At 43.0% G+C, this 23853-nt stretch overlaps 3 protein-coding genes and 1 long non-coding RNA gene across 6 annotated transcripts in view; 2 read left to right on the top strand and 2 right to left on the bottom strand.

Moving 5' to 3' along the window:
* chd8 (chromodomain helicase DNA binding protein 8) overlaps positions 1-10487 on the top strand; it is an 18508-nt gene extending 8021 nt beyond the window's left edge. For both annotated transcript variants that reach the window (XM_026148576.2, XM_026148574.2), the window contains exons 15-39: positions 3-179; positions 440-583; positions 703-801; positions 955-1114; positions 1421-1631; positions 1785-1980; positions 2141-2311; positions 2441-2731; positions 2898-3118; positions 3218-3420; positions 4647-4803; positions 4886-4975; positions 5065-5168; positions 5280-5403; positions 5620-5695; positions 5792-6060; positions 6301-6530; positions 6648-7328; positions 7417-7520; positions 7603-7824; positions 7993-8088; positions 8188-8301; positions 8408-8509; positions 8605-8709; positions 9317-10487. In XM_026148576.2, the coding sequence (XP_026004361.1) occupies positions 3-179; positions 440-583; positions 703-801; positions 955-1114; positions 1421-1631; positions 1785-1980; positions 2141-2311; positions 2441-2731; positions 2898-3118; positions 3218-3420; positions 4647-4803; positions 4886-4975; positions 5065-5168; positions 5280-5403; positions 5620-5695; positions 5792-6060; positions 6301-6530; positions 6648-7328; positions 7417-7520; positions 7603-7824; positions 7993-8088; positions 8188-8301; positions 8408-8509; positions 8605-8709; positions 9317-9697 (4728 nt within the window). In that variant the 3' untranslated portion in view covers positions 9698-10487. The remainder of the gene's footprint in view (positions 1-2; positions 180-439; positions 584-702; positions 802-954; positions 1115-1420; positions 1632-1784; positions 1981-2140; positions 2312-2440; positions 2732-2897; positions 3119-3217; positions 3421-4646; positions 4804-4885; positions 4976-5064; positions 5169-5279; positions 5404-5619; positions 5696-5791; positions 6061-6300; positions 6531-6647; positions 7329-7416; positions 7521-7602; positions 7825-7992; positions 8089-8187; positions 8302-8407; positions 8510-8604; positions 8710-9316) is intronic.
* Positions 1363-13498, bottom strand: LOC145422049 (uncharacterized). The gene is made up of 3 exons (XR_013903432.1): positions 13375-13498; positions 1789-1974; positions 1363-1665 (listed from the first exon to the last, which is right to left on the bottom strand). It is a non-coding gene; the product is annotated as an uncharacterized LOC145422049 (long non-coding RNA).
* tox4a (TOX high mobility group box family member 4 a) lies at positions 12648-19447 on the top strand. 2 transcript variants are annotated; one of them, XM_026148577.2, is made up of 9 exons: positions 12648-13102; positions 13216-13281; positions 13395-13685; positions 13777-14022; positions 15332-15670; positions 15831-15911; positions 16004-16726; positions 18522-18661; positions 18747-19447. In XM_026148577.2, exons 1-9 carry the CDS (start codon positions 12998-13000, stop codon positions 18802-18804), a joined length of 2049 nt encoding a protein of 682 aa, XP_026004362.1. In that variant the 5' UTR covers positions 12648-12997; the 3' UTR covers positions 18805-19447. The 2 variants fall into 2 exon arrangements, with proteins under 2 accessions (XP_026004362.1, XP_026004363.1); XM_026148578.2 differs by having other exon boundaries at positions 12657-13102; positions 13398-13685.
* Positions 19122-23853, bottom strand: LOC113009921 (E3 ubiquitin/ISG15 ligase TRIM25-like). The gene is made up of 8 exons (XM_026148579.2): positions 23714-23853; positions 23283-23542; positions 22844-23161; positions 22461-22553; positions 22300-22372; positions 22121-22210; positions 21711-21767; positions 19122-21006 (listed from the first exon to the last, which is right to left on the bottom strand). The coding sequence occupies exons 2-8, from the start codon at positions 23538-23540 to the stop codon at positions 20474-20476; spliced, it is 1422 nt and encodes a 473-aa protein (XP_026004364.1). The 5' UTR covers positions 23541-23542; positions 23714-23853; the 3' UTR covers positions 19122-20473.

Here is a 23853-nt window from a genome sequence, read left to right as displayed (position 1 = left end):
AGGAGCATTTAATCCCGGGTGCGTACAAGTTCGATGCTCTCATCACAACCTTTGAGATGGTGCTATCTGACTGCCCCGAGTTGAGGGAGATCGCCTGGCGTTGCGTCATCATTGACGAGGCTCACCGTCTCAAAAATCGTAATTGCAAGCTTTTGGATAGCTTAAAGATGCTGGACCTGGTGAGTGGACCACAGCTAATGTTGCTGAATAACAGGAATACTGACATAATGGTGTCCAGCACAGTTTTAATTGAATTAAAATTGTTTTCATTTACACAGAAGTGCACCCCAAATGGTTTTAAAAAACTTTCAGACTTCAGCTAATCCGTTTTTTTGGGATCTTGTTCCTTCTGCATCGTCCCTGATTTATCACCACACGGTTTTACACTCGCCCTTCTTTTTTCTTCCATCTCACAATTTGTGTCTTGTGGTTCTTTCAGGAACACAAAGTGTTGTTGACTGGCACTCCCCTCCAGAACACTGTGGAGGAGCTCTTTAGTCTGCTTCATTTCCTGGAGCCTGCCCAGTTCCCCTCTGAAACTGAATTTCTCAGAGACTTTGGAGACTTGAAAACAGAGGAACAGGTGCGACATGCCTAAATATTGGCGTTAGCATCGATAACCTTATTCTGTTTGTCGTCGTTACATATACGCATCGGCTCCCTTGCCCGCTATTGAGCTGATTATTTGTTTTGGTCCTTTAGGTTCAGAAGCTACAAGCAATCTTGAAACCCATGATGCTTCGAAGGCTCAAGGAGGATGTAGAGAAGAACTTGGCACCCAAACAGGAGACCATCATTGAGGTTAGATGGAATAAAATCTTAATGCAAGACCTTTTCTTTTCACCAAAAAAAAGAAAGAAAAAAAAAAACCAAGGATCTCAATTGATGATTGCCATAACATCACTGGTGAGCTTAAAGGGAGAAAAAACATAACGTGCAATTGTTTCCTCTCAGGTTGAGCTGACAGATATCCAGAAGAAGTACTACCGGGCCATTCTGGAGAGAAACTTCAGTTTCCTCAGTTTAGGAGCAAGCAGTAACAGCAATGTCCCCAACCTGCTCAACACTATGATGGAGCTCCGCAAGTGCTGCAACCACCCCTACCTCATCAATGGTATTACATGACTCTTAACGAGTTTTTTTTTGTTTTTTTTCCCCTCTAGTGGAGACAGCTTATTTATCAGAGTTCACCCTCTGGCATTGATAAACAACATTAGGTCGAAGTTTTTTTTAGCTCTTTGTACCTTTGGTACACTCAGGCTCACAGACCTAAACTGTGCCATGTAGTTCATATAATCATTTGATATTTGGCAGATGTTATTAACATGTGATGTTTCTAAAATACAGCGGCAGCACTGCAGGTTTTGCCAGCAGGTATCATATTTATTTAAAACCAATATGTTCTCGTTGTTATGTTCAGGTGCGGAGGAGAAGATCGTAGCAGAGTTGCGGGAGGTGTATGACCCCCTGGCCCCTGACTTCCATTTGCAGGCTCTGATTCGGTCGGCTGGAAAGCTGGTGCTACTGGACAAGCTGCTGCCTCGCCTCAAGGCTGGTGGCCACAAAGTGCTCATCTTCTCCCAGATGGTGCGCTGCTTAGACATTCTGGAGGACTACCTCATCAACAAGAGGTATGATGACCGCAGTGTATATGTTGCAGTTTTTCTAAAATGATAAATAAATGTCAAATGATGCTAAGTCAGCGATCATTAAAAATCTTTTTGAAATATTTGTTAGTGCTTGCAGAATGCTGTGTGGTAGGTTAATGTAACTTGCTTTTACAGATACCTTTATGAGCGAATTGATGGTAGAGTGCGTGGGAACTTGCGACAGGCTGCCATCGATCGTTTCAGCAAACCTGACTCAGACCGCTTTGTCTTCCTGCTGTGTACCCGCGCTGGTGGCTTGGGTATTAACCTAACTGCTGCTGACACTTGTGTTATATTTGACTCTGACTGGAACCCTCAAAATGACCTGCAGGTACAAGACATAAAGTGGCATGAATATAACCAAAAGATCAAACAATCTTAAAATATTTGGTTCAAACTTTGTACTTTCTCCTCATTTTGTGCAAGTTCTGCTCTCTTGACCCCTTTGTTTGTGTTGTTTTTTTAATTTGTTTTTTAAATGGCTATTTTAGGCCCAAGCCCGATGTCATCGTATTGGCCAGTCAAAGGCTGTCAAGGTCTACCGACTCATCACTAGAAATTCCTATGAGCGGGAGATGCTTGATAAAGCAAGTCTGAAGCTAGGCCTAGACCGTGCAGTCCTGCAAAGCATGAGTGGTAACAAAGACAGCAACGTCAATGGGGTAAGAAAAGTCACAGACTCAGACTGCCGTGCCACATTATTGATCAGTTGTAGTATATTTTTGTTTGTTTCAAAACTAGCCTTTTGAAATCCAGTCTGGGTAATTTGTAAATTCGATGCCTTTCGACAGATCCAGCAGTTCTCCAAGAAGGAGATAGAAGATCTGCTTAGGAAGGGGGCTTATGCTGCCATCATGGATGAGAACGACGAGGGTAGTCGGTTCTGTGAGGAAGATATTGACCAGATCCTTCAGCGAAGAGCCACTACCATCACCATTGAGAGCGAGGGAAAAGGTTCCACTTTCTCCAAAGCCAGCTTTGTGGCCTCTGAGAACCGTACTGACATCGCCCTCGATGACCCTGAGTTCTGGCAGAAGTGGGCCAAGAAAGCAGACATAGACATGGACACAATCAATAGGAAGGTAAAGCTATGCTGTTTTATTTTTTTGGTAAAGAAATTCATATGAGAATTGTAGAGCTAAATGGTGTCAACTTGTATTAGATTTATTTAAAAGCACCTATCCTCTCATACACCAAGTTTGAGTTGTTTATTGTGTTCATCTTAATATAACGTGTTTCTCTTCACAGAACACTCTTGTGATCGACACTCCAAGAGTTCGTAAGCAGACCCGTCAGTTCTCCAGTCTACGAGGTGAAGGTGGAGACCTGTCCGATCTAGACAGTGATGAAGAGTACCCACCGTCCAATTCCAGACACTCGCGTGCTTCTCGGCGGTCTGACCGCCACAGCGGAGGTGGTTACGGCCGCACTGACTGTTTCCGGGTGGAGAAACACCTTCTCGTCTATGGGTGCGAAGAGTGCATTTCCTGTATAAATATATATTTTTTTCTTTTTAATGGGGTTTTGTCCTTTATTTTCACTCTTTTACCTGTGTTCGTCTTTTTTAGTTGGGGTCGCTGGAGGGACATCTTATCCCATGCCAGGTGTAAGCGGCGTCTGAGCGAGCGTGATGTGGAGACGATCTGTCGCGTTATTCTGGTCTTCTGTCTGCTTCACTATCGTGGAGACGAGAACATCAAGAGTTTCATCTGGGAGCTCATCACGCCGCCAGAGAATGGGCGTGAACCACAAACGCTACTCAACCACTCGGGTATGGAGCTGCACTTAGCATTCCCATTTATCCCTCATACAGTTAGGTGCATATATATTTGACCACTGACACAGGGTTTGTTTTTGTTTTTTACCCATTTATTGAAACATATTCCAGTTATAGTATATAATAGACATAATGTGTAGACTCAACTTTCATTTGAGGATATCCACAAGGGTTTAGGAGTTTAGCTCCTTAACATGCGCCCTCTTTTTAAAGGGACAAAAAGTCATTGGACAATTGACTCAAAGACTGTTTCATGAGCAGGTTTGGGCAACTCCTTCATTAAATCATTATCAATAAAAGGCCTGGAGTTGATTTGAGGCGTGGCGCTTGCATTTGGAAGATTTTGCTGTGAACAGACAACATGAAGTCAAAGAAGCTCTCCGTGCAGGAGAAATGAACTATCCTAAAGCTGCTGGGGAAAAAAAAACATCAGAGACGTTGATACAATATTACAAATGGAAGATTCTACAGTTTAGTACATCCTGAGAGAGAAAGAAGGCGCTGGTGTAGCTGAATGAATTCTGAGGTGTTCAAAGACTTACTGTCCGCTCAAATCCAGCTAAATGCTGTCAAATTAATTGTGTGGTACTTTATAATATAAGTGGGCAATTACCCAAAACATACAGCCAAAGTAACCCAGGAGTTTATTTAAGCAAAGAAGTGGAATATTCTCGAATGTACAAGTCACTCACCTGGCCTCAACCCAATTGAACGTGCATTTCACTTGCTGAAGACTGAACTTGAGACAGAAAGCAAACAAACAGCAACTGAAAGCTGCTTCAGTAAAGGCCTGGTGGAGTATTAAAAAAGAGGAAACCCAGCATCTGGTCATGTCCATGAGTTCAGGACTTCAGGCTGTCATTGCCAACAAAGCGTTTCAACCAATTATTAGAAATGAACATTTTATTTGCAATTATTTAATTTGCCCATTACTTTTTACTGAAATGAAGGGATTGTGTTATTAAAAAAATGCTTTAGCTCCTCACATTTTTATGCAATCTTTTTGTTCACTGAATTAAAGCTAAACTACAACTCAGAAGCACTTCACCTGAATCTGAGTCGTTTCATCATTGTTGTAATGAACAGAACCAAATTTAGAACAAAGTTCTCTGTATAAAATATTTATGGACCTAACTGTGGTTCCTAGCTTGTTAAAGAGCAAATCTGTTAATCTGTGTAAAAGCTGAATAGCAGTATTTATTCTTTTTTTGTGTGTCTAGGCCTTTCTATTCCTGTCCCTAGAGGCAGAAAGGGCAAGAGGGTAAAAGCCCAGAGTACATTTGATGTACAGAAGGTGGAGTGGATCCGCAAGTACAACCCTGATACCCTGCTGCTTGACGACAGCTACCGCAAGCACCTCAAGCATCAGTGCAACAAGTTAGTGAACCAGTCAGCTGTGTGTATGTATATTTGTATAGATTATTCACCATGGATATAAACCTCTATTCTCCCATGTCAGGGTGTTGCTGAGGGTGCGTATGCTATACTACCTGAAACAGGAAGTTATTGGTGAACATTCTGATTCTGTCCTGAAAGGAGCTGATATCAGGTATCTAATATATATATATAGACAAGTGCGCACACAAACAGCAGCCAGTCCTGGCCATATATCATACATTGTTTTCTTTTTCTTCACAGGGATGTTGATATCTGGATGCCTGAGATGGAGCAGCAAGAGGTGCCCGCAGGATGGTGGGACTCTGACGCAGACCGCTCACTGCTGGCTGGTGTATTCAAGCACGGTGGGTTCAGTGTGAGGATCTTATTGTGGTTTAAAGACAGGCTCAGTTCTTGCTCTGTGTTGGTGGTCAAAGATTTAGCGTTTAACAGCCTCGACTTTTCCCTGCTCTTAGGTTATGAGATGTACACGACCATGCGCGCTGATCCTTGCCTCTGCTTCCTGGAGAGAGTCGGCCGGCCTGATGACAAGGCCATTGATGCCGAGCAGCACACTGGTGATGCTGAACTGGGAGACGAGTGAGTGTCGTTGGCAAACTGGGCCGATTTTAGAAGTTATTTGCTTATAGATTTGTAGCAGATTTTCAAATTAACTGTGAGCTTTTACAGTTTCACATTTCTGTCAGTTTTGAAAGTTTCAAATGTCTGTGTTTAAGTTAAATTAGATTACTGCATAATTGCATTGTTTACTTTTTCCTTCTTTTTGTTTTTTTGTTGTTGTTTTTTTAAATGCAGGGGTGACTATGATAAGTACTCAGAAGACCCAGAATTTAAGCCTGCATCAAGACACACCAAAGATCTTTTTGAGGAGGTACATATCAGACCCATCACATTTGGATGTGGCAGCACTGTTCTAATGTCATAGATTTGGATGATAGCACTAACAAATTTTTATTTTGTCCTCCAGTCCATGAATGTGGACGAGGAGATTTCTGTGGAAGATAAGGCACCTCCACCAGTGATCATAGAAAATTCAGCTAGCCATAGCGGTGTCTGCGAATGGCCCTCAAGCTCATCGCTCACAGCACGGCTGCGGCGGTTGATCACAGCTTACCAGCGCAGCTACAGACAAGAGCAGCTGAAGATTGAAGCCGAAGCGAAGGGTGACCGCAGGCGCAGGCGGTGCGAACAGGCCAGCAAGCTGAAGGAGATTGCACGGCAGGAGCGACAGCAAAGGTATACTTCTGCTATATTACTGTCTCAACACACAGTAGTAAAAGCTTTAATCCCACCAAATCACTATTTTGTAAATCTTGCTTAAGATTTTGGAAATATTACCTTTTACAGGTGAAATGCTGAGTTACCATGTCACATTATAAACACGTAAAGAGATTTAAGTATTTTCCATTTTAGTTCAGAATCAGTTATACAAAATACCGTCCTCATTCTGACCCCTTTCTCTTCTGTTTCTTCCAGGTGGACACGTAGGGAAGAATGTGATTTCTACCGCGTGGTGTCAACTTTCGGTGTGGAGAAGATCAAAAAGGAGCCCGGTCTTCCTGAAGGAGGAGAGCCAGAATTTGACTGGACCCGTTTCCGTACTTTTGCCCGTCTAGATAAAAAAACCGATGAGAGCCTCAGTCGATACTTCCGTTCCTTTGTCGCCATGTGCCGGAGGGTGTGCCACCTGCGTCCAGGCCGTGAAGGTAATTACTAATTGATTGATGCTTGGCTTCTTCTTCCCCCCCCCCCCCGTATGTTGTAGTCAGTGTCCTACTATATCTACCACATGATTTAACATATTTCACGCTCACCTTATTCAGATCCAGCAGAGGTTACCCAGACTGTGGCTCCCATCACTGAAGAACGCGCTTCCCGTACTCTTTACCGTATCAGCCTCCTGCGTCGCCTTCGTGAGCGAGTCCTCCCCCACCCCTGCCTGGAGGAACGTCTCGCTCTGGCTCCATCCACCTCCGAGCTCCCTGCTTGGTGGAATATTCCAGAGCACGATCGCCAGCTAATGCTGGGCGCATCACTGCACGGCGTCAGCCGCACTGAGCTCTCCATCTTCGCAGACCCACAGTTCACTTTCAGCCAGGCCCGTGATGAGTTCATCCAGAACCAGCAGGCCCCACCTCCTCCACCTCCCCCTCCTCCTCCACCTCCACCACCCCAGGCACCACCCATCATGACACTCAGCCAGCCCAAGACTGAGGAGCACATGCTTGGGGTGAAAGAGGAGGGAACCGATGAGAATATTGGGTTGCTCGCAGGTGAAATCGCCGCTGGATTGCAGAGTACGCCCTTGAGTCACCATGACGGCAAAATGCGAGGTCAGGGCTGGAGCTTCAAGAGGAGCAAGGTGCGGGGAGAGAAAACGGAAGGGGGAAGGAAGGGGGAGGGAGCGTCTGACTCGGATTCAGACTCTGATTCGGGCTCGTCGTCCTCAGATCGATCGAGTAGCAGCGATGATAGTGGAGAGAGTGAGGCGGAGGTAGAAGGAGGTGAGCTGGTAGTTAAAAGAAAAAATGCTGAGTGGGGCGGGAGATAGAAATGACCTGTGTGCTAAGTTACTCTTTTCAATCTATACAGGAATGAAGGTGTGCGATGTGGATGAAGATAATAGTTTACTCTCCATGACTACGTCTCAGGATGGCATTCCTCCTCCTGATCCCCTCAGAGTTGACTGGCCCAAGGTAATTTATGCCCGCTTAATCCATACATGTGTGGGGTTTTGTCACGGTAAAAGACTCACTCATGGGATTATTTTTGTTTCAGGACCGTGTGTTGATCAACCGCCTGGACAGTTTGTGCACCCTCGTGCTGACCGGTCAGTGGCCCTCGGGCCGGCGTTACGTGTCTGAAGCTCAGCTCAACCCGAACTCGGAGCTGGTGGGAGATGAGATGGCTTACACACGGGTGATGCGTAAACCCCCCATCATGCCTGCCGTCCCAGGGGCAGATGGAGAAGATGGCGAATTTACTGTAAAACTCCTCAAGGTGAGAATAAGGTTGAGACATTAGAATTGTTGTAGGGGTACACCGGCAAATTCTGTTCAGCTTACCTGAAGCAGTCTGTTGACTGTTAATGCAAGTTGCTAAAATATTGTTGACTGTGATGTGTAGTCTGTGTTTAAAAATACAAACCACCTCCTCTCACTCTGCCAGGAGGAGGGCCTGAAGCTCACATTCTCCAAGCAGGCCTTGATGCCCAATGGGTCAGGAGGAGAAGCCAGTGGCCGGAAGAAGCGCAAGGACCAAGAGGTACAAGAGTCAGGTTTACATGTTCCTCTGCAACAGAAACCAAGCAGTGTTTGATATCACTTCATAATCTTATCATCATATCTCTTCCTTTCTTTTTAGTTTTCTGACATGGATGGACTCCACGATCCGTTGGAGCGGATGCCTCGTCGCAGGGACCCGCCCACGTGGCTGAAGGAAAACCCAGATTATGAAGTGGAGGGAGACATGCTGGAGGTAAATTCATGACTCTTATTCATGTCCTGGTTCATAAACAAACCCTGGTGACAGTTTGTGGCGAAACGGGTACGGGACTATGCTTCATCATATCTTGTTTCTTCAGCTTCTTGTGAACCGGAGCAAGAGGAAGAGAAGGAGGAGGGCAGATAAAGCCATCACAGGCAATGAGAAGGTCAAACTCATCAACATGAGGACAGGGAAGAAGGTGGGGCGCAGTTGCACACAAGCGTAGACTGGTGATGTTTACGTTTAGGCTTTATGATGCCCCTCGCTAACAAGCATGCAAATGTTTCTCTGTAGGTTGGAGCTGCTTTCTGTCCAATGTTGCAAGAACTGAGAGAATATCTGGAGGAGAATCCCGACAACGCTGTAGCACCGGAGTGGTCCGAAACTGTTCGGAATTCTGTATGTATTAAAGATGCTATAATTTTACATGACTCTTGTGATTAGATTACATCTTTATTGATAATTCTAATACTTCATTGGGTCGACGTCATTATTAATTATTCATAACAAAGTAGGGCGCAATTGTGACGCTGCAATTGCAAAGAGGCACCAATGGAGGTGGAAAGCTCTGTGCTCATTGTGCCAATTTATGAAGATGAATTCAGTCATTTTGTTAGAGTAATAACAAATGTAACCTATGAAGAGCACTGCAAATGAGAAAACCAGAGAGTGCGAGTCATCTACTAGCATCACAGGCACAGCTTGTCGGAAATAAAGCAGTCTAAGGCTAAAGCATGCACATTTGATTTTGCTGACCACCTTCAGGACAAAGCCAAAGCTTTTGCACCACACTCGCAGCGGTGCTGTGCTTAAAATGATCTTGATGCTATAATTAAGCACAAATGACGGCGTCAGATGATGACCCAGATGGCAGTAAATTGCCTCTCACAACAGTTGTATGATAAATTTCAATGAATCAGATCATTTTTCACTCTGATTTTTGTGCCGACTCGATGAATTATTCATATTAATTCAGATAATATTGATTCTTTGCTTTTTCTCACAGGGCTTTCTGCCGGAGACCCTGTTCCACCGACTGCTAACGGAGCACTCGGAGATCCCGAAGAAAAGCCGTCGCCGTCATCATCACCACCATCACCACCACCACCACCACCACCATCACCACACTCCAGAGCCTACCCCCGATGACCCCAACCTGGACGGAGTTGAAGAGGAGACTCTGGTGTCAGATGGAGCCTACATGATGGACGAGGAGGACCTGGAGTCCTCTCATCACTTCCTCACCAGTCCAGACTTTGATGTTAAAATGGAAGGAGGAGACAGCCTTTCACAGGGGGACTATGACAGCTCGGATCAGGAAGCGCTATTGGACGATGTTATCATAGCACAGAAAGACTCTGACTCCTCATCAAGCTCAGAGGATTGACTGAACCCTCCTCTCCAAACACATCTGACTTAGTCCCCTTTTCCAAAACAAATCATGTTATTCCTAATCATTTATTTTTATCATTATGTATCAAATTATGGATGAATTTGTTTCAGGGTTTATTTGTTGCTACATCTTTTCATTTGTTTTACATAGGATTTTTTTTTTCCATGTGAGGAGCAGATTTGCACCCTTCAATTTATTTTTTGTTTGTTTGGTTTTTTTTCCCCCCCTCACAATCGTGTCTGGTCCTTATTCTCCTCAATCTTCCTCTCTAACCTCTGATAAAACGGCAAAAAGCTGAGCTTTCTTACCTGTCAACTGGTCCTTGTCCTCTACTTCCTTCTAAAACCTACGAATTCCCATCACATTCCCAGCCGTGACCAAAAGGGGACCCCTGCTGTACAGATACACTTTTCTTATCTAAGAACCTCAAAGCTGGTCCTCTAGCGCTACATGAAACTGGACGTGTACTGAGCAGAGCCAGATCCCACAATCTCCCCTGGGTCTCGTTTTGTCCAAACGAGTCTGTGAACTTTAAAGGGGATCCAGTTTATGGATGTACTGTTAGTGTTTTCACTCTATGGGAGGGTTAGGGGTAGAGAGGGAGGGAGGGAGAGGGGAAAGTGGCGTTATTAGTTACTGAAACGTAATAGGAGGATGGGTGTATTGTACAATGTAGAGCTGGTCAATTGTGTACTATGGTGCAAAGATGACGGCATTGAGTTACTATTCTTGTTTTATGACCTGACTGTATCTGTGATATGAATAACAGCAATCTACAGTGAAAGCACGTTTGTGTGTGTTATTGCGATTTCCACTCAGCTGAAGCAATAAGGAAGTTTGCTGTCTGTACACATAATGTCCTCCTGTTTAATAGTCATGCCCTGATTACAGCAGACGATGATGTATAAGAGCTCCAATTATTCCCGTTTCCCCTGAACCGAGATATGTTATGCAGTTATTAAGCTATATTGGAAACTAAAGTAGTATTTATTGTGAAGTTTACTCTGTCTCGAGGCTAAATGTGTGAAAATAATGATGTAACACGGATGTGCAAACACTATATTTGGTGCAACTTGAGCTTAGTGTGTTTTTAGGATACAGGTGTTCCTGAGGATTGGGCTGCGATTAAGGTTTACATAACAGAGCAGCGTGAGGAAATCCTTAAGTTGGGACAGGAAGCCTGAGAAATAACTCGGATTTGATAAAATTGGTTCATTAAAATCCTTCGCTAAAAGGGGAATAATTGCATTCAGTAAATGCTGATAGTGGTGGAAAGAGAGATTAATGGTTAAGTTGGGGTTTTTTTTTTTTGGTCCCCGTAGCGTGATCGTACATACTATTCACTGGTGGAAGGGAAAAGAGTCAATACAGCGTGGTATCGTAATATTGTATCAATACGGTAATGTTTTGTAAAATACATTAAAATACTCTGGGAACATTACAAACGAGGCCTCATGTCGCCTGATCGGATGCAACGTTTATGCAAACGGTCACAGTGTGATTTGCACTGGCTACTGTCACACTCAGATTGTTAAAGGATTGCACATAATTACTGTTTGATTTGATAAATGCAGACTGATTGCCAACGTGTTGCCATCAGTCTGAATGAGTCTTTGTCAACAAGGACAACTCAAGGGAACTCAACTCACTGGTTATATTTCTATAAAACAGGAAGGTTGCTGAGTACAAATGTAGTGGTTAAATGTAAATTTCTGTCTATTTAGACAACTGTAATATTTCCTTGATTTCTCACAGTTAATTGTTGTATTATCAGAAACAGATTGCATGTAATTGCCGCTCTAACTGCAGGCTGACTCTGGCTTATGGCAACGTTTATGGCCGGTTTTAGTGACAGTGTTGGAACATTTGACAGTCAAAAAAATAACTGAAATTTATCCTAGTGGATAAAATAGATACTGACAAAGTTTAACTTTGAGGACATAATTTGCAATTTCAAAAAAAGTGATAGATTGCAATATATGTTAGCGCAACACTTGGCATATTGCAAAATGTTAACAACTGCGATATTGTATCCTGAGTTACATGTTGTGATATCATATTGTGGGCTGTCTGGTGATTCCCACCTCTATGACTCACACCACCATAAAAGAACTTGGAATCAAGCAAATATCCAAATTTGATTAGCTGCTTTAAGGACATATTTTTTTGCATATAGAAATCACATAAGTTTAGCAAACGTCAGTAATGTTTAAAGTGGTTAATGGGGATCTTTCAAGTTGTTGCTACTGACTTTGAGGAAAAACTACAAAATAGGTGAGGGGTGATTAAAACTTCCTGCATTTCTCAAATTGCTGTTACTGTCCATTATGTTGGGATATGTACCATAGTTTTATAAGTAGGCTAGAATTGAGAAGTATATTGATATTCACAAAGAATTAAAGATGAGCAATAGCACCAAGACAGTAAATGTAGGTTTTGTGTTTAGAGCAGACAATTGCATTTCTAAAAAATAAGATGAAATAAAGGGCTCATGAATATTACAACCGAGCCAATAAAATGAAAGCAAACAAGCACTGAACTAGTTAATGAAGGGGATCACTGGTTGTTTGGAAGTGACTTTTGAACTAATTTTAAATCACTACATGTAATACCTACAAAATACTACCTTATAATAATCCTGATATATCATTTTTATATTGGAATAGTCTGATTAGGGACATCGGGTGTGAGGTATGGTTAAAGACTCATTGGACATTTGAGTGCTTTCCTCTAGACCAAAAAAATCTATACGCAGAACAAAAAAAGCGAAACACCTGTTCTTTCGTTTTCTAAACAAGCTCATGTGGTATTCGTTCATAGCTGTCAGATTGCAACAAAACAAAACAGAACACAGGCACCGCTACACGTGACAGTTACAATTTTTCCCACGGCCCGTGAATCTAGCACGACATACTGCTGTCGGTTAGGAGGGGGCGCTAGTCACAGCAGTAGCAGTAGGTCTCCGGTGTTTGAATGGGTGTGTTTTGGGCCTCCGGTAAACTCTGCCTTGCGAGGCTATAATATAACACATAATATTTAACTAATATGCGAGTTTTTGGTTCCTATGAACTTTGAATCACTCCCCTTATCCTAGTTTCCCCCGAGCTTCACGACGAAGGTACATCTCTTCGAACTCAACGTGATGGTAGTCAGCAGTGTTTAGCTAGCTAGCGACTAGCACCTTTAGTTACTACACGCGTAGCTGCTCTAAATTGGTGTGTGTTTAAAAAAATATCCCATTTTAAACAAATTGAACAGTGTGTGGGGTAGTCTTACCTAATAATTTATTTCACAATGGATCTCAATTTCTACTCTGAGCTCTCGGATGGTTGTGCTCAAAATGTTGACTCAGAGTTTTTGGACTCCCAAGCATATGGTGGATACTCCCAAGGAAATAAGGTAACTCACCGACACCGGTGTTTTTATGAAAGGTCTCTTAGACTAACGGTATCGAACCGGCAGTTTACAGCTAACTATCTGTGGGGTTTTTTTTGGCTTGTTTGTTTTTTAAGTTTTCGGAAGGCAGTGACAGTTATCTCACCATCAGTGGAGCAGGACACCCCTTTTTGTCTTCAGAGGTGAGTGGGTTGCATGAAACTGCATGATGGTACAGTGTCACACGTTTTGCTTATACCGAACCTTCGTCAGTCCATTAGTTACTAACTCATTACCTCTTCTCCTGCACATACAGCAGACATTTCATACTCCTAGTCTGGGGGATGAAGTTTTCGAGATCCCCCCGATTTCCCTTGATCCAGATCCATCGCTGGGTATCAGTGATGCGGTGGCCCACTTTGAGCTGTCAGAGGGAACCGGGGGACCTTCGGGCTCCCGTAGCCTTGTTAGCAACCTTGTGGTAGAAGCCAATGACCCTTCCTTTGCTTCCACCTTTGTAAACTCTGGTTCTCAAGGCCTGGAGCAGCAGAGCCTCGGGGGAATGGGCCAGTCAGGAGGAGGAGCCCTGCTGAGCTCTTCAGCCCTGGTAAGTACCTCACCTGTGGACTCGCACACACGATACTGTTTGTTGAGGGCTGTAAAGGTTTATTTACAGTTTGTATTTTGTGTCTCCACAGGAACTGGGCAACTCTGGTGGTTCTCATTTCAGCAGTTCTTCCCCCATGACCATTGATGTTCAGCTCTGTGACATTGGTCATAGTCTTTTGGGAAGTGGTCACCTTACTACTATTAACCAGTCTGAGCTTTCACTGGGCCTGGGAGGTGAAAACATTGGCCACCCTTCAGAGGCGCCCAAGCAGCCTCTGTCAGCAACACCATCCCCAGCAGGTTCCTTACAGGACGAGGACATGGATGACTTCAAGGTAATAAGAAACACCTGGATCGTTTTTCAACGTAGTATTGGAACTGTAGTTTAGATTACAAACTATTTGCATATTAGTTATAATCCAACTTTTACAGTGAAGTAAACATATAAAATTTTGTGGTTATGTTAACACAAAATCAAACAAGGTAACTTGAGTAAACACTGCGTCCAGTTTAAAAGAACAAAAAGTGTCCCATTAATAAGTCCTAATAAACAAAAAGATGTTGAGATAATTGGTTGCAGCTAGAATAAAAACACCCAGGCCGGCCTAGCACTTGATTCATCTGTTTCCAGAAGCAGATGTTGCTAGTAGCACTCCAGGATAAGAAGGGGGTGCAAAATGTGATCTTGGCCTGTTGGTAACATAAACAATTATAATCAGTACTGCTTCAGGACCATTCTTGGAATGAACCGATCACCTTTTAATGATGCTATGGCTTCACAACTTTGCAAAAAGACCGTACGTAAGAGAAGTTCATCTGCCAGAGAGGCTTGTTATATCCTCCTGAGAACCAGCCCAATCATTTATCTCCTCGGTTTTTTGGTCCATATTTATTTCAGCCCCCATTTAAGTCCTGATATACTAAGTAGAGGACATCCTGGGCTTCCATTGGTATGTCATATGTTTGGGGGGCCTCTTTCAGCACCAAAGAGGAAGGAAATCACAAAAAAAAGTTCAATGGGAATATTCTTTTTTTCCTTGGTTCTCAGGAGGATGTTGTGGAAAGTTGTGTTTTAATGGAAATCAAATCTTCTTAAACGTGACTAATATATATTTTTTCCAATTTACTTTTAACCTGAACAAACTCCATCTGATTTTCTTTAAGATTGAAAATAATAGGTAATGCTAAATTAATTATTTATATACTGGTTTCACACAGGAACAATACCTACAGTTAGCTTCTGACCTGAGAAGAGCAGCTCAGACTGACAGACTCTCCAATGTGGCTTCAATAATGCGATCATGCAAAGAAGAGTAACAATGTCAGACCGATCTGTAGTTATTGAAAGCATTTGATTGCTGTTGTTGATGCTTAATGTGCCACATTTTGCTCATAAGTTTGGGGGCTGGCAATTACTCCTTAGCTTCAGTGATGTACGTTTTTTTTCTTGACATACATTTATCGCTTAATTTCTTTGAACATCTGACACCGTACATATAGTAAGAGTTACATGAAGAAAATAGAAGAAATTGAGAGAAGGTGGAAAACTTTACCTGCACTGTGAATAACAGTCACTGCTGTGTTGGAGATGATGAAGCTAATGCCTGCTCTCCCATCTCACCAACTGAATCTCTCCCTTCTCAGAAGAGTGTTCTGGTGGACTCTCCATTGTCTCTCTCCTCTTCCTCTGGTCTCCCCAACATTTCGTCTCACCTGGCTCTTCCATCATCCATTTCTCCTGGAACAGCCCGGAGGGGTGGGGGTAAACCTGCCACACTAGCATCAGCGAATGTGGTTGCTGGAGCGAAAAAAGGAAGGAAGAAGAAAGACCCCAATGAGCCACAAAAGCCGGTTTCAGCGTACGCACTCTTCTTCAGAGACACCCAGGCAGCGATTAAAGGCCAGAACCCCAATGCTTCTTTCGGGGAGGTGTCGAAGATCGTGGCCTCCATGTGGGACAGCCTGGCTGAGGAACAGAAACAGGTGTTTGCGTATAGTTATGCCTTCACTGACAAACAAAGAAGGAATATGTAGAATCCCCCTTTTAAAATGACTCCTTTTTAGCATGTCAGCATTTATTATAATAATTTAGGAAAAAATGCATCAATATAACACAAGCAAACTTCTTTTTCTTTTTTATAAGGTGTACAAGAGAAAGACAGAAGCAGCCAAAAAAGAGTATTTGAAAGCGCTCGCAGCTTACAGAGCCAACCAGCTCTCACAGGTAACGTCATGTTGTCTCTGAAAGAAAACCAGTCCATTGCTGTGCTTCTTGGGACTTACTTTTCTCGTGCATTTAATATGGCCTCATTCTAGCCTGTTACCGAGGAGATGGAAACTGCCCCCTCGCCACCTCCACCTGTGGTTAACTCGACTCCTGCTGCCCTTCCCTCTGCTGGTCACCAGGGAACCCGTGTGGCAAACAGCACCATGGAAGAGAACACCATTACTAACATCTGTGCCTCCAACATCATCCTGGACGTCCCAGAGGTGACCACACGTTCCCGCACGGGGGCAAACAAAGTTTCTGCTCCAGCAGCTTCAGTCGCTCCGACCCAGACCATCACCAAGATCATAATCCCCAAGCACATTCTGCAGGGAGGCGGGCAGGTGGTGACCGTGTTGCCTGGAGGGGTCCGTGCCTTGCAGCCTACCCTCGTGGTATCGAACGCCTCGCGTCAGCCGCCTCCATTGCTGCAGATGCAGAATGCCCCGCCTCCACCTCGGCTCCAGCAGATGGCACCAGCGCCCCCACCTTTACAGGCCAAACCCCGCGAGGGAACACCAGGCCACCCTGTGTCCGTCACAGCTACACCGCCTCCTCCACTTCAGATAAAAATTGTTCCTGCCCCCATTCAGGGAAAACAGGCGCTGCCAATTATTGTCCCTAGCACAGCAGCCTCATCATCTACTGAAACCACACCTGCCCAGGCTCCACCTGTCGTGTCACTGCTGCAAGAAGACGATTCTGCTGAGACGTCAGGCCATGCAGACGACGATGACGACGACGATGTTACAGAAGTGCTGCCTTCAGAAGAGGTAAAGCTAGATCTTTTTAAGGTTCAGTAAACTTGGGGTTTATCCTCTTTTACAGGTGTTAGCACATCTGACTAATTGTGTTGATTTAATTAACAGGTATGTTTCAGTTTTTTAAGGGTATAATATCCCTTCAGTGAGTATAGTTCATTCCAATGAAGAACAAATACTGTAATTAATGTTTTAATATCAAATATTCTAACAATCATTTATTCTGCCTATTGTTTCAGCAGACAGCAGAGATTTCATCATAGGTTTTTGCCCTTTTTTACTCTGATTAAATATCCATTATTATTATTATTATTATTATTATTACAAATTGATGGAAATACCCGACAAAATGCAGGGAATTCCAAAAATAATTAAAACTCCACAGAGTGTTTCACACAGAAATTGAGTTGGACATATTTTTAAATGAATGAATGAAAAATGTAAATAATGGAGCGTTCCCCTCCATATTTGGAGAAGAACAGTGGAAGACTGTTCAACAACTGTTTGCTGATTTTCACCTCCTCTGTAATATAACATACACAACTTGGGGAAAGTACAAATTCCTGTTTGATTTATCAGTCTATGCAGATTTGCATTGCTTGAGTAATTTCATAAAATTGGTCGGGGGTGTGTGTATCTACATCAAATGTATGAAGCAAGATATATGGAATTATGAAGCAAGAAAAAATGATAACTCTAAATATGTCTTATATTTTATATTTCTTAAAAACCAACTCGATGAGTTTCATGATGTAGTCACCTGAGATGGTTTTCACTTCACAGGTGATCCTTATCAGGGTTCATTTGTGGAGTTTCTTGCCTTCTTAATGGGGTTGAGACCATCAGTTGTGTTGTGCAGAAGTCAGTTTAGTACACAGCTGACAGCACTATTTGACAACTGTTAGAATTCATATCATGGCAAAAAACAACCAGCTAAGTAAAGAGAAACAACAGTACACCATTAGTTTTAGAACTGAAGGTCAGTCAGTCTGGAAAATTGCTAAAACTACGAATGGGCACAAAAACCATCAAGCGCTATGACGAAACTGGCTCACATGAGGACCGTCCCAGGAAAGGAATAGCAAGAGTCACCTCTGCTGCTGAGGATAAATTCATCCAAGTCACCAGCCAGTGAAGTTAACATCCTCAGATTAGAGCCCAGATAAATGGCACACAGAGCTCCAGTAGCAGGCACATCTCTACATCAACTGTTCAGAGGAGACTGCGCAAATCAGGCCTTTATGATCAGACAGCTGCTAAGAAACCACTATTAAGGAAAAGCAACAAGCAGACGGGATTTGTTTGGGCCAAGAAACACAAGGGATGGGCATTTGACCAGTGGGAATCTGTGCTTTGGTCTGATGAGTCCAAATCTGAGATCATTGGTTCTGCCCACGATACAGAAAAGGTGAATGGATGGTCTCCATACTTCATGGTTTCCACTGTGAAGCATGGAGGAGGAGGTGTGATGGTGTGGGGGTGCTTTGTTGGGGATTTATTCAAAACTAGACCAGCATGGCTACCACAGCATCCTATGTGTTCATTCATAGTTTTTGATGCCTTCAGAGAGAATGTACAATGTAAATAGTCATGAAAAGAAAGAAAAACCATTAAATGAGAACTTTTGACTGGTAGTGTATATCAGCGAGTTTGCTGACTTTGACACAAGAGTTTTCTTAATAAAACTAACAAAATTAAAGATATATTCTCACTTCTGATTTTAACATATTGTAACATGGAGAAAAAACAGCTGCGGCAAACCTAGACTTGTGTAAAATCTGCTGATATTAATCCCTTTTTTCTTCAGGAGATGGAGGTGAGTGCGTCGCGGGACACCGCTGCAGTGAAGACTGTGTGCGTAAGGGCAGGCTGCAACAACCCAGCAGTAGAGAGTGAAGACTGGGACAAAGAATACTGCAGTAATGAATGTGTGGCCACTCACTGCAGGTGTGTAGAGGTGAAAGCTGAAGTTGTTTTGTTTTCAGCAACATGTAGAGAAACTTTCTTTTACATGATATTTTCTGTCTTTCAGAGATGTATTTAGGGCGTGGTGCTCCATAAAGAATCAGAACATGGGAACAGTGAAGTAACACAGCTGCTGCGGTCCATCACATCAACAGACTTCTTCGTTTTCGCAAGGAATGTGTTGATAGCTGTAGGGTGGATGCAGAACTGGTGCGTTAGAGAAATACATTTCACGATTTGTACACGAAACACAGTTGTTTTTCAGGACAGCTGGTATTGCTGTAATGGAACAGCCCAGTAGTGTTAACCTTGTTACTAAAGGCATGTATGCAGTGTAGATAAATGTGTAATGATATGAGTATGTGTGCCATTTTTAGTGAGGCACCAAGGGGCCTTACGGCAGCTAGTGTGAGATATGATCAAGACAATAATATTCTCTCTCTTAGTTTCTAGTTGTTTATTACAAGTTGTTGACGATCAAAAGAGGACAAAAGCAACTCGTTCGGTGCTCACTGATTTTCTACATCAAGGTTTAAAATCAATGGTTTGGCATTTTTAAGTGTTAATTCCTTTTGTATGAAGAGAGAGAAACTGTAACTGAATGGACTCTTGTTTTGTTAGCAGAGAACGTTTGTATCACTGTAATAACCTGTTTTGTACGGAGGCCTGCCAGACTGATTGTTGCCTTTTTCTTCAAAAATAATCAGACAGTTGTTCAAGAATGCTCAACCTCCATGTTTTGTTAATAAATGAGACAAATTGCTCAAACTTCTGTTTCTGTCCATCTTTTCCCCCAATGCCAGCTTACAAAGGCTTTTTAACTCTCCTGCTTGTAAATTACACACCATGGCTGCAGGGCAGGAGGAAAAGAGGAAGACCTCAGAGGAGCTTCATGGATGTGGTGTGGCAGGTAAGGATGCTAGGGAAAGGGTGAGATGGAGGCAGGTGATCTGCTGTGGCGACCCCTAAAGGGAGCAGGCAAAAATACACAGCTGACTTAGACACACATGCAGTTTTTGGTGCTGTTGCCCTAACTTGACTGTTCTAGCTTGTGTTGGCAAATCTTTAAATGCCAAGTGAATTTATTGACTTTTCACTCTGATCTAATTGTGCCGAGACAAAACTACATTTTGGCTTTCACAGTTATCCTGTCATGGCTTTTATTCAGAAAAGGTTACAGATTCAGGTTGTTCTGAGCTCATTTTCTCAAAAAAGCTGCAAACTCTTCATCGTGCATGTTCAGCCACGTCAAATGTGTCAGCTCACGTTTGACGTGAAGAGAAGGAAAGCTGAGATCGAAACTTATGGATTTCTTGCAGTTGTCTCAGAAGTCATCTATTCTGGTTCCCATATATCTCTCAGATATGGATCAAACTGCATTTTACAAGTAATCAGTTCAAAGGTTTTAAATCATATTCTTGCAGCTATTTTTGCTTTAATTTAGTGTATTTTTAAATATAGCGATAATCCAGTACTTAAATAAAACTGACGGGGTTAAGGTGCATATTTGTTGCAAAAGTGGCACGATGAATTGTCAGATGTTAAAATTCTTACAATTTGTATATCTGGAAGCTATTCAAGACTTGTAAGAAGATTTATATTAAAAATAAGTATCTACAACCAGAAAATCAAGTATTTAACACACTTTGCATGTCATATAAAGCTTCACAATATAAAAATAAATTCCTGAGGTGTGATTTGGCTTTGAAGCATCTTCTCTTTGGTTCAGGCCACTGAACTTGAGGCAGTGTGCACACAGTGTTGTCTGAATGTTGGGACAGTGTGCGGTATTATTCAGGAAGCTTTGACAATGGACACTCGGCTGGGTGGATCCACGTGATGAAGCCCCAAACCCAGACACACTGGCTGACTCAGTTCAGCCTTGAATTCATGCAGCTGTGTGACGGTGGAATCTACAGCACTGAATGAGATGCTGCCCTCCTCGAAATTAACCACCACTGCTATTCGGCTGCTCTGCAAGGCACGAGATACAGGAGTTTTGGTTTTGTTATGGCAGGCAAACAGGTTCCCTTTGCCTTTGTGCACAAGACTCCAGGACTCTGTGTTGTTTCCGAAGGCGCTGGTTTCCTTGCACTTTCGTTGGATGCTCTTGTAGGATACAGCAATGTCCCAGTGCCCCTCAGCCTCCACCTCCCAGACATGGACACCAGAGGAGAAGCACTGGGAGGAGAGGACCTGCGGGGCTTCATCGAAACGGCTGTTACTGTTGGGATAATCCAGCTTTGCGTTCACTCTCTCAGCTGTTTTGAGATCAGCAGACACTCCAAGAACGTGATTGACAGTGTTGAGGTCCAACATGAGAGCTCCTGACAAACAGACACACGACTATAAGTACATTTACATACAGTGTTTTGTTGCTACCCCAGTTTTAAAATAATAATAATACATTTTATTTAGAAGTGCCTTTCAAAACACTTTACAGAACAAATAAGACAAAATCAAAGTCTATTAAGACTTTAAAGCAATTACCTTAGCTTTGTAGCTAAAGCTACCGTAGCTAACCATTAGGAGGTCACCAGATGACCTACCTGCGCTTTTCCTAATTCTCAATCTTGTTTTCCGTTCAATAAATGTTGCAGTCTTACTTTCAATCACTCAATCTCAATATTCTTGTTTCTCCTAATTCTGCCACACTCACAGTTGTCTCAACACAAGCAATACAGTGCAAATGTAAAAGTGAGGTCAGAGGTCAAATGTGACAGGTGTTGTGATTTTGCACCATATAAGTGAAACTGAATTGAATGACTTTAAATCATTATATGGTACTTTATATATCTTGAGAATACACACCACATTTTAAAACAGTTTCTAAGTTATAACACGTTTTGTCAGTTTTCATCCATTAAATCAGTTGACCCTGAAAACCTTGATGGATGTAAGCCAAACAAATTGTACACCCCTGCAAAGCTTTACCAGAATTCATTCAAAACTTTTCAAGCTATCAAGCTTAACAGACAGAATCACACACACGCAAATGCTACCAAAAAAAATAACCTCATGCCAGTCCTACCTTGATCTTCTGTTTCTTTAGGTCTGTAGCTTTTCATGGAATGATAAACCAAACTTTCTATGGAGGGATACATAAATGTTATTCAGACTTCTGAGTGGAACAGAATTAGAGTTTAGTAATTATAGTTTACAAAAAAGCAGATAAAAGGTTTGTTCAGCCCTGCATTACCACACAGACATGAACATTTTGACTTTAAGAAATACGGTATTCACTATCTTGCCAGGAGATGGATATGAAAGCTGCTGTGTGATACATAAAAAAGACTCAGAAGAACGTTAGCCTGGCTTAGTATAAAGACTGGAAGCAGGGGTAGCGTCTAGATTAGCACCCAGCAAACAATGCAGGGCTGACAAAGAAAGATTTGCACTGCATAACTCCATCAGTGAAATGGACACTTGAACCCTCCTTACCTGCGATCGTGGAATAGATGTCATGCACGCGGTTCTGTTGCTCGTCCAGCGCTTCTGTCAGCGTCTGGTTCTCCACAGAGAAGTTGTAGGCTGGTTGAAAGAAAGAAAAGGCAGACGTGAGTGAGTTTACACATAGACACAAAAGAAACACAAGAACAAGGGGCTCGGGGTTCTATTACCGTAATAGAGAACTATGAACCAGAGTAAGAGCAGGACTATGGTGACACCGTTGATGGAGTTCATTTTCTGTTTCTGGGTTCAAAGAAAAGGACATTAGCCACAGGAACAAACTGTAAACACCTTGAAATGAGATATTAAGATGTCAGGAAACAGGACTCACGTTATGATGAATGTCTTCTTGCAGTTTTCTTACAGTGTTGCTGGATTCTGTGATTTGATCCATGAGCGTTTTAAAGTGCTGGTCCATGTATTCCTGTCAAATGCACACACAATATTACCTTAAATTGCCTTAACATCTATAAATAGCAATCAGTCTTAGGCTGCGATTCAGATTTTCATTTTGTTTTACTCACATATTAAACAGATATATTTGCAGATATGAAGTTGTTAGTCTCATACATTCATTTTAGCAGTACAGCTGAAATGATCCTACCCCTAACCCTAGACTGGTTGCCCGTGACCAGGTGGATTTTAAGAGGTCAATGAATGAATCAAGATAACCTGATTGTGCAACATTGAGTCCAAGATGGTTATTAAACTCACGGTAAGTTGTCTCCGTAGGACAGTGGAGGTCTCAGTGGCCACATTAAGCTGCTTGCCCTCCAGTGTGCAAATGCTGCAGATGTAGCGTCTGGATGACTTGCAGTAGTACCTCAGCACCTCATCCTCATGCTGTGGGCACCTCCTCTCTGCGAGGTCGCTCAGCGGTCCCACCAGAGGGTGCCCAGTGAACACTGGCAGCTTCTGGTGGTCCTTGACGTGCTCTTTGCACAGCGACACCTCACACTTTGTACATGTCTTGACAGCCAAGATGTTTTTCTCTGGGCAGTAGTCGCAGTACACACATTTTGTCTGCTTTTCCTGGGGAGAAAATGTCAGATATTGACATGAAGAATGATGTATTGCAGTCCCGCAGAGTTGTTTACACTTTTTAAGACTGCCAAACAGATTTGAGATTCTAAAAAGTGCATCTAGTGGGCACCCTGGTCCTCCTGCTCAGCCTGAAGTCCTCTGCGATGCTGGCCAGCGCGTAGCTCTTCTGCACAGTAACAACCTGACCAAAATGCGCCCTGCAGTCTGGACACTTGAATGGGACGTCTGAGGAGTGATCCATCAGGCCTTCCAGGCATGTCATACACATGCTGTGTCCACAGGGCAGCTGCCGAGGATCCTTGAATATGTCCTGGCACACTGGACACATGAGCATCTCCTCCATCCGGCTTTCCTCTGCATCTTCCATCTCTGAAAATAAAAAATACGAGTGACAGCGAGCGTGGAAAGAGCAAGAAGGAAGGCGTGACATGCAAACTTTTTCCAGCATCACACTACTGTGGGTCTAAACACTTCCTGTTGAGTTTGCTTTGAATAAACCATCAACCTCAGCATGAAGGCACTCGAAGATTTAATGCCTACCTCGTTATCCAAAAGGTGTCGGAGGCTTGTCGGGATTATTCGTTTTCTGTCTTCGCTACATACATTGCTAAAAGTGAAAGCACCTCAGTGTTATGTTTCATACTTCCTGGTGGGCGGGGCTTACGTGGACTATTCGTTAC

Source organism: Astatotilapia calliptera, chromosome 18 (genome assembly GCF_964374335.1).
Source record: "Astatotilapia calliptera chromosome 18, fAstCal68.1, whole genome shotgun sequence".
NCBI lineage: Eukaryota > Metazoa > Chordata > Actinopteri > Cichliformes > Cichlidae > Astatotilapia > Astatotilapia calliptera.
The sequence above is the reverse complement of the archived record's forward strand: the minus strand, read 5'-3'. Positions and strand labels throughout refer to the sequence as shown.

Excerpts from the sequence above, each read along its gene's own strand:
- tox4a (XM_026148577.2), top strand. The coding sequence starts at position 12,998 with ATGGATCTCAATTTCTACTCTGAGCTCTCGGATGGTTGTGCTCAAAAT. Across the intron at positions 16,727-18,521 it reads AAGTGCTGCCTTCAGAAGAG|GAGATGGAGGTGAGTGCGTC; the intron begins GTAAAGCTAGAT and ends TTTTTTCTTCAG. Across the intron at positions 18,662-18,746 it reads TGTGTGGCCACTCACTGCAG|AGATGTATTTAGGGCGTGGT; the intron begins GTGTGTAGAGGT and ends TCTGTCTTTCAG.
- LOC113009921 (XM_026148579.2), bottom strand. The coding sequence starts at position 23,540 with ATGGAAGATGCAGAGGAAAGCCGGATGGAGGAGATGCTCATGTGTCCA. Across the intron at positions 22,211-22,299 it reads GTTCATAGTTCTCTATTACG|CCTACAACTTCTCTGTGGAG; the intron begins GTAATAGAACCC and ends TCTTTCAACCAG. Across the intron at positions 21,007-21,710 it reads TAAAGAAACAGAAGATCAAG|GAGCTCTCATGTTGGACCTC; the intron begins GTAGGACTGGCA and ends TCTGTTTGTCAG.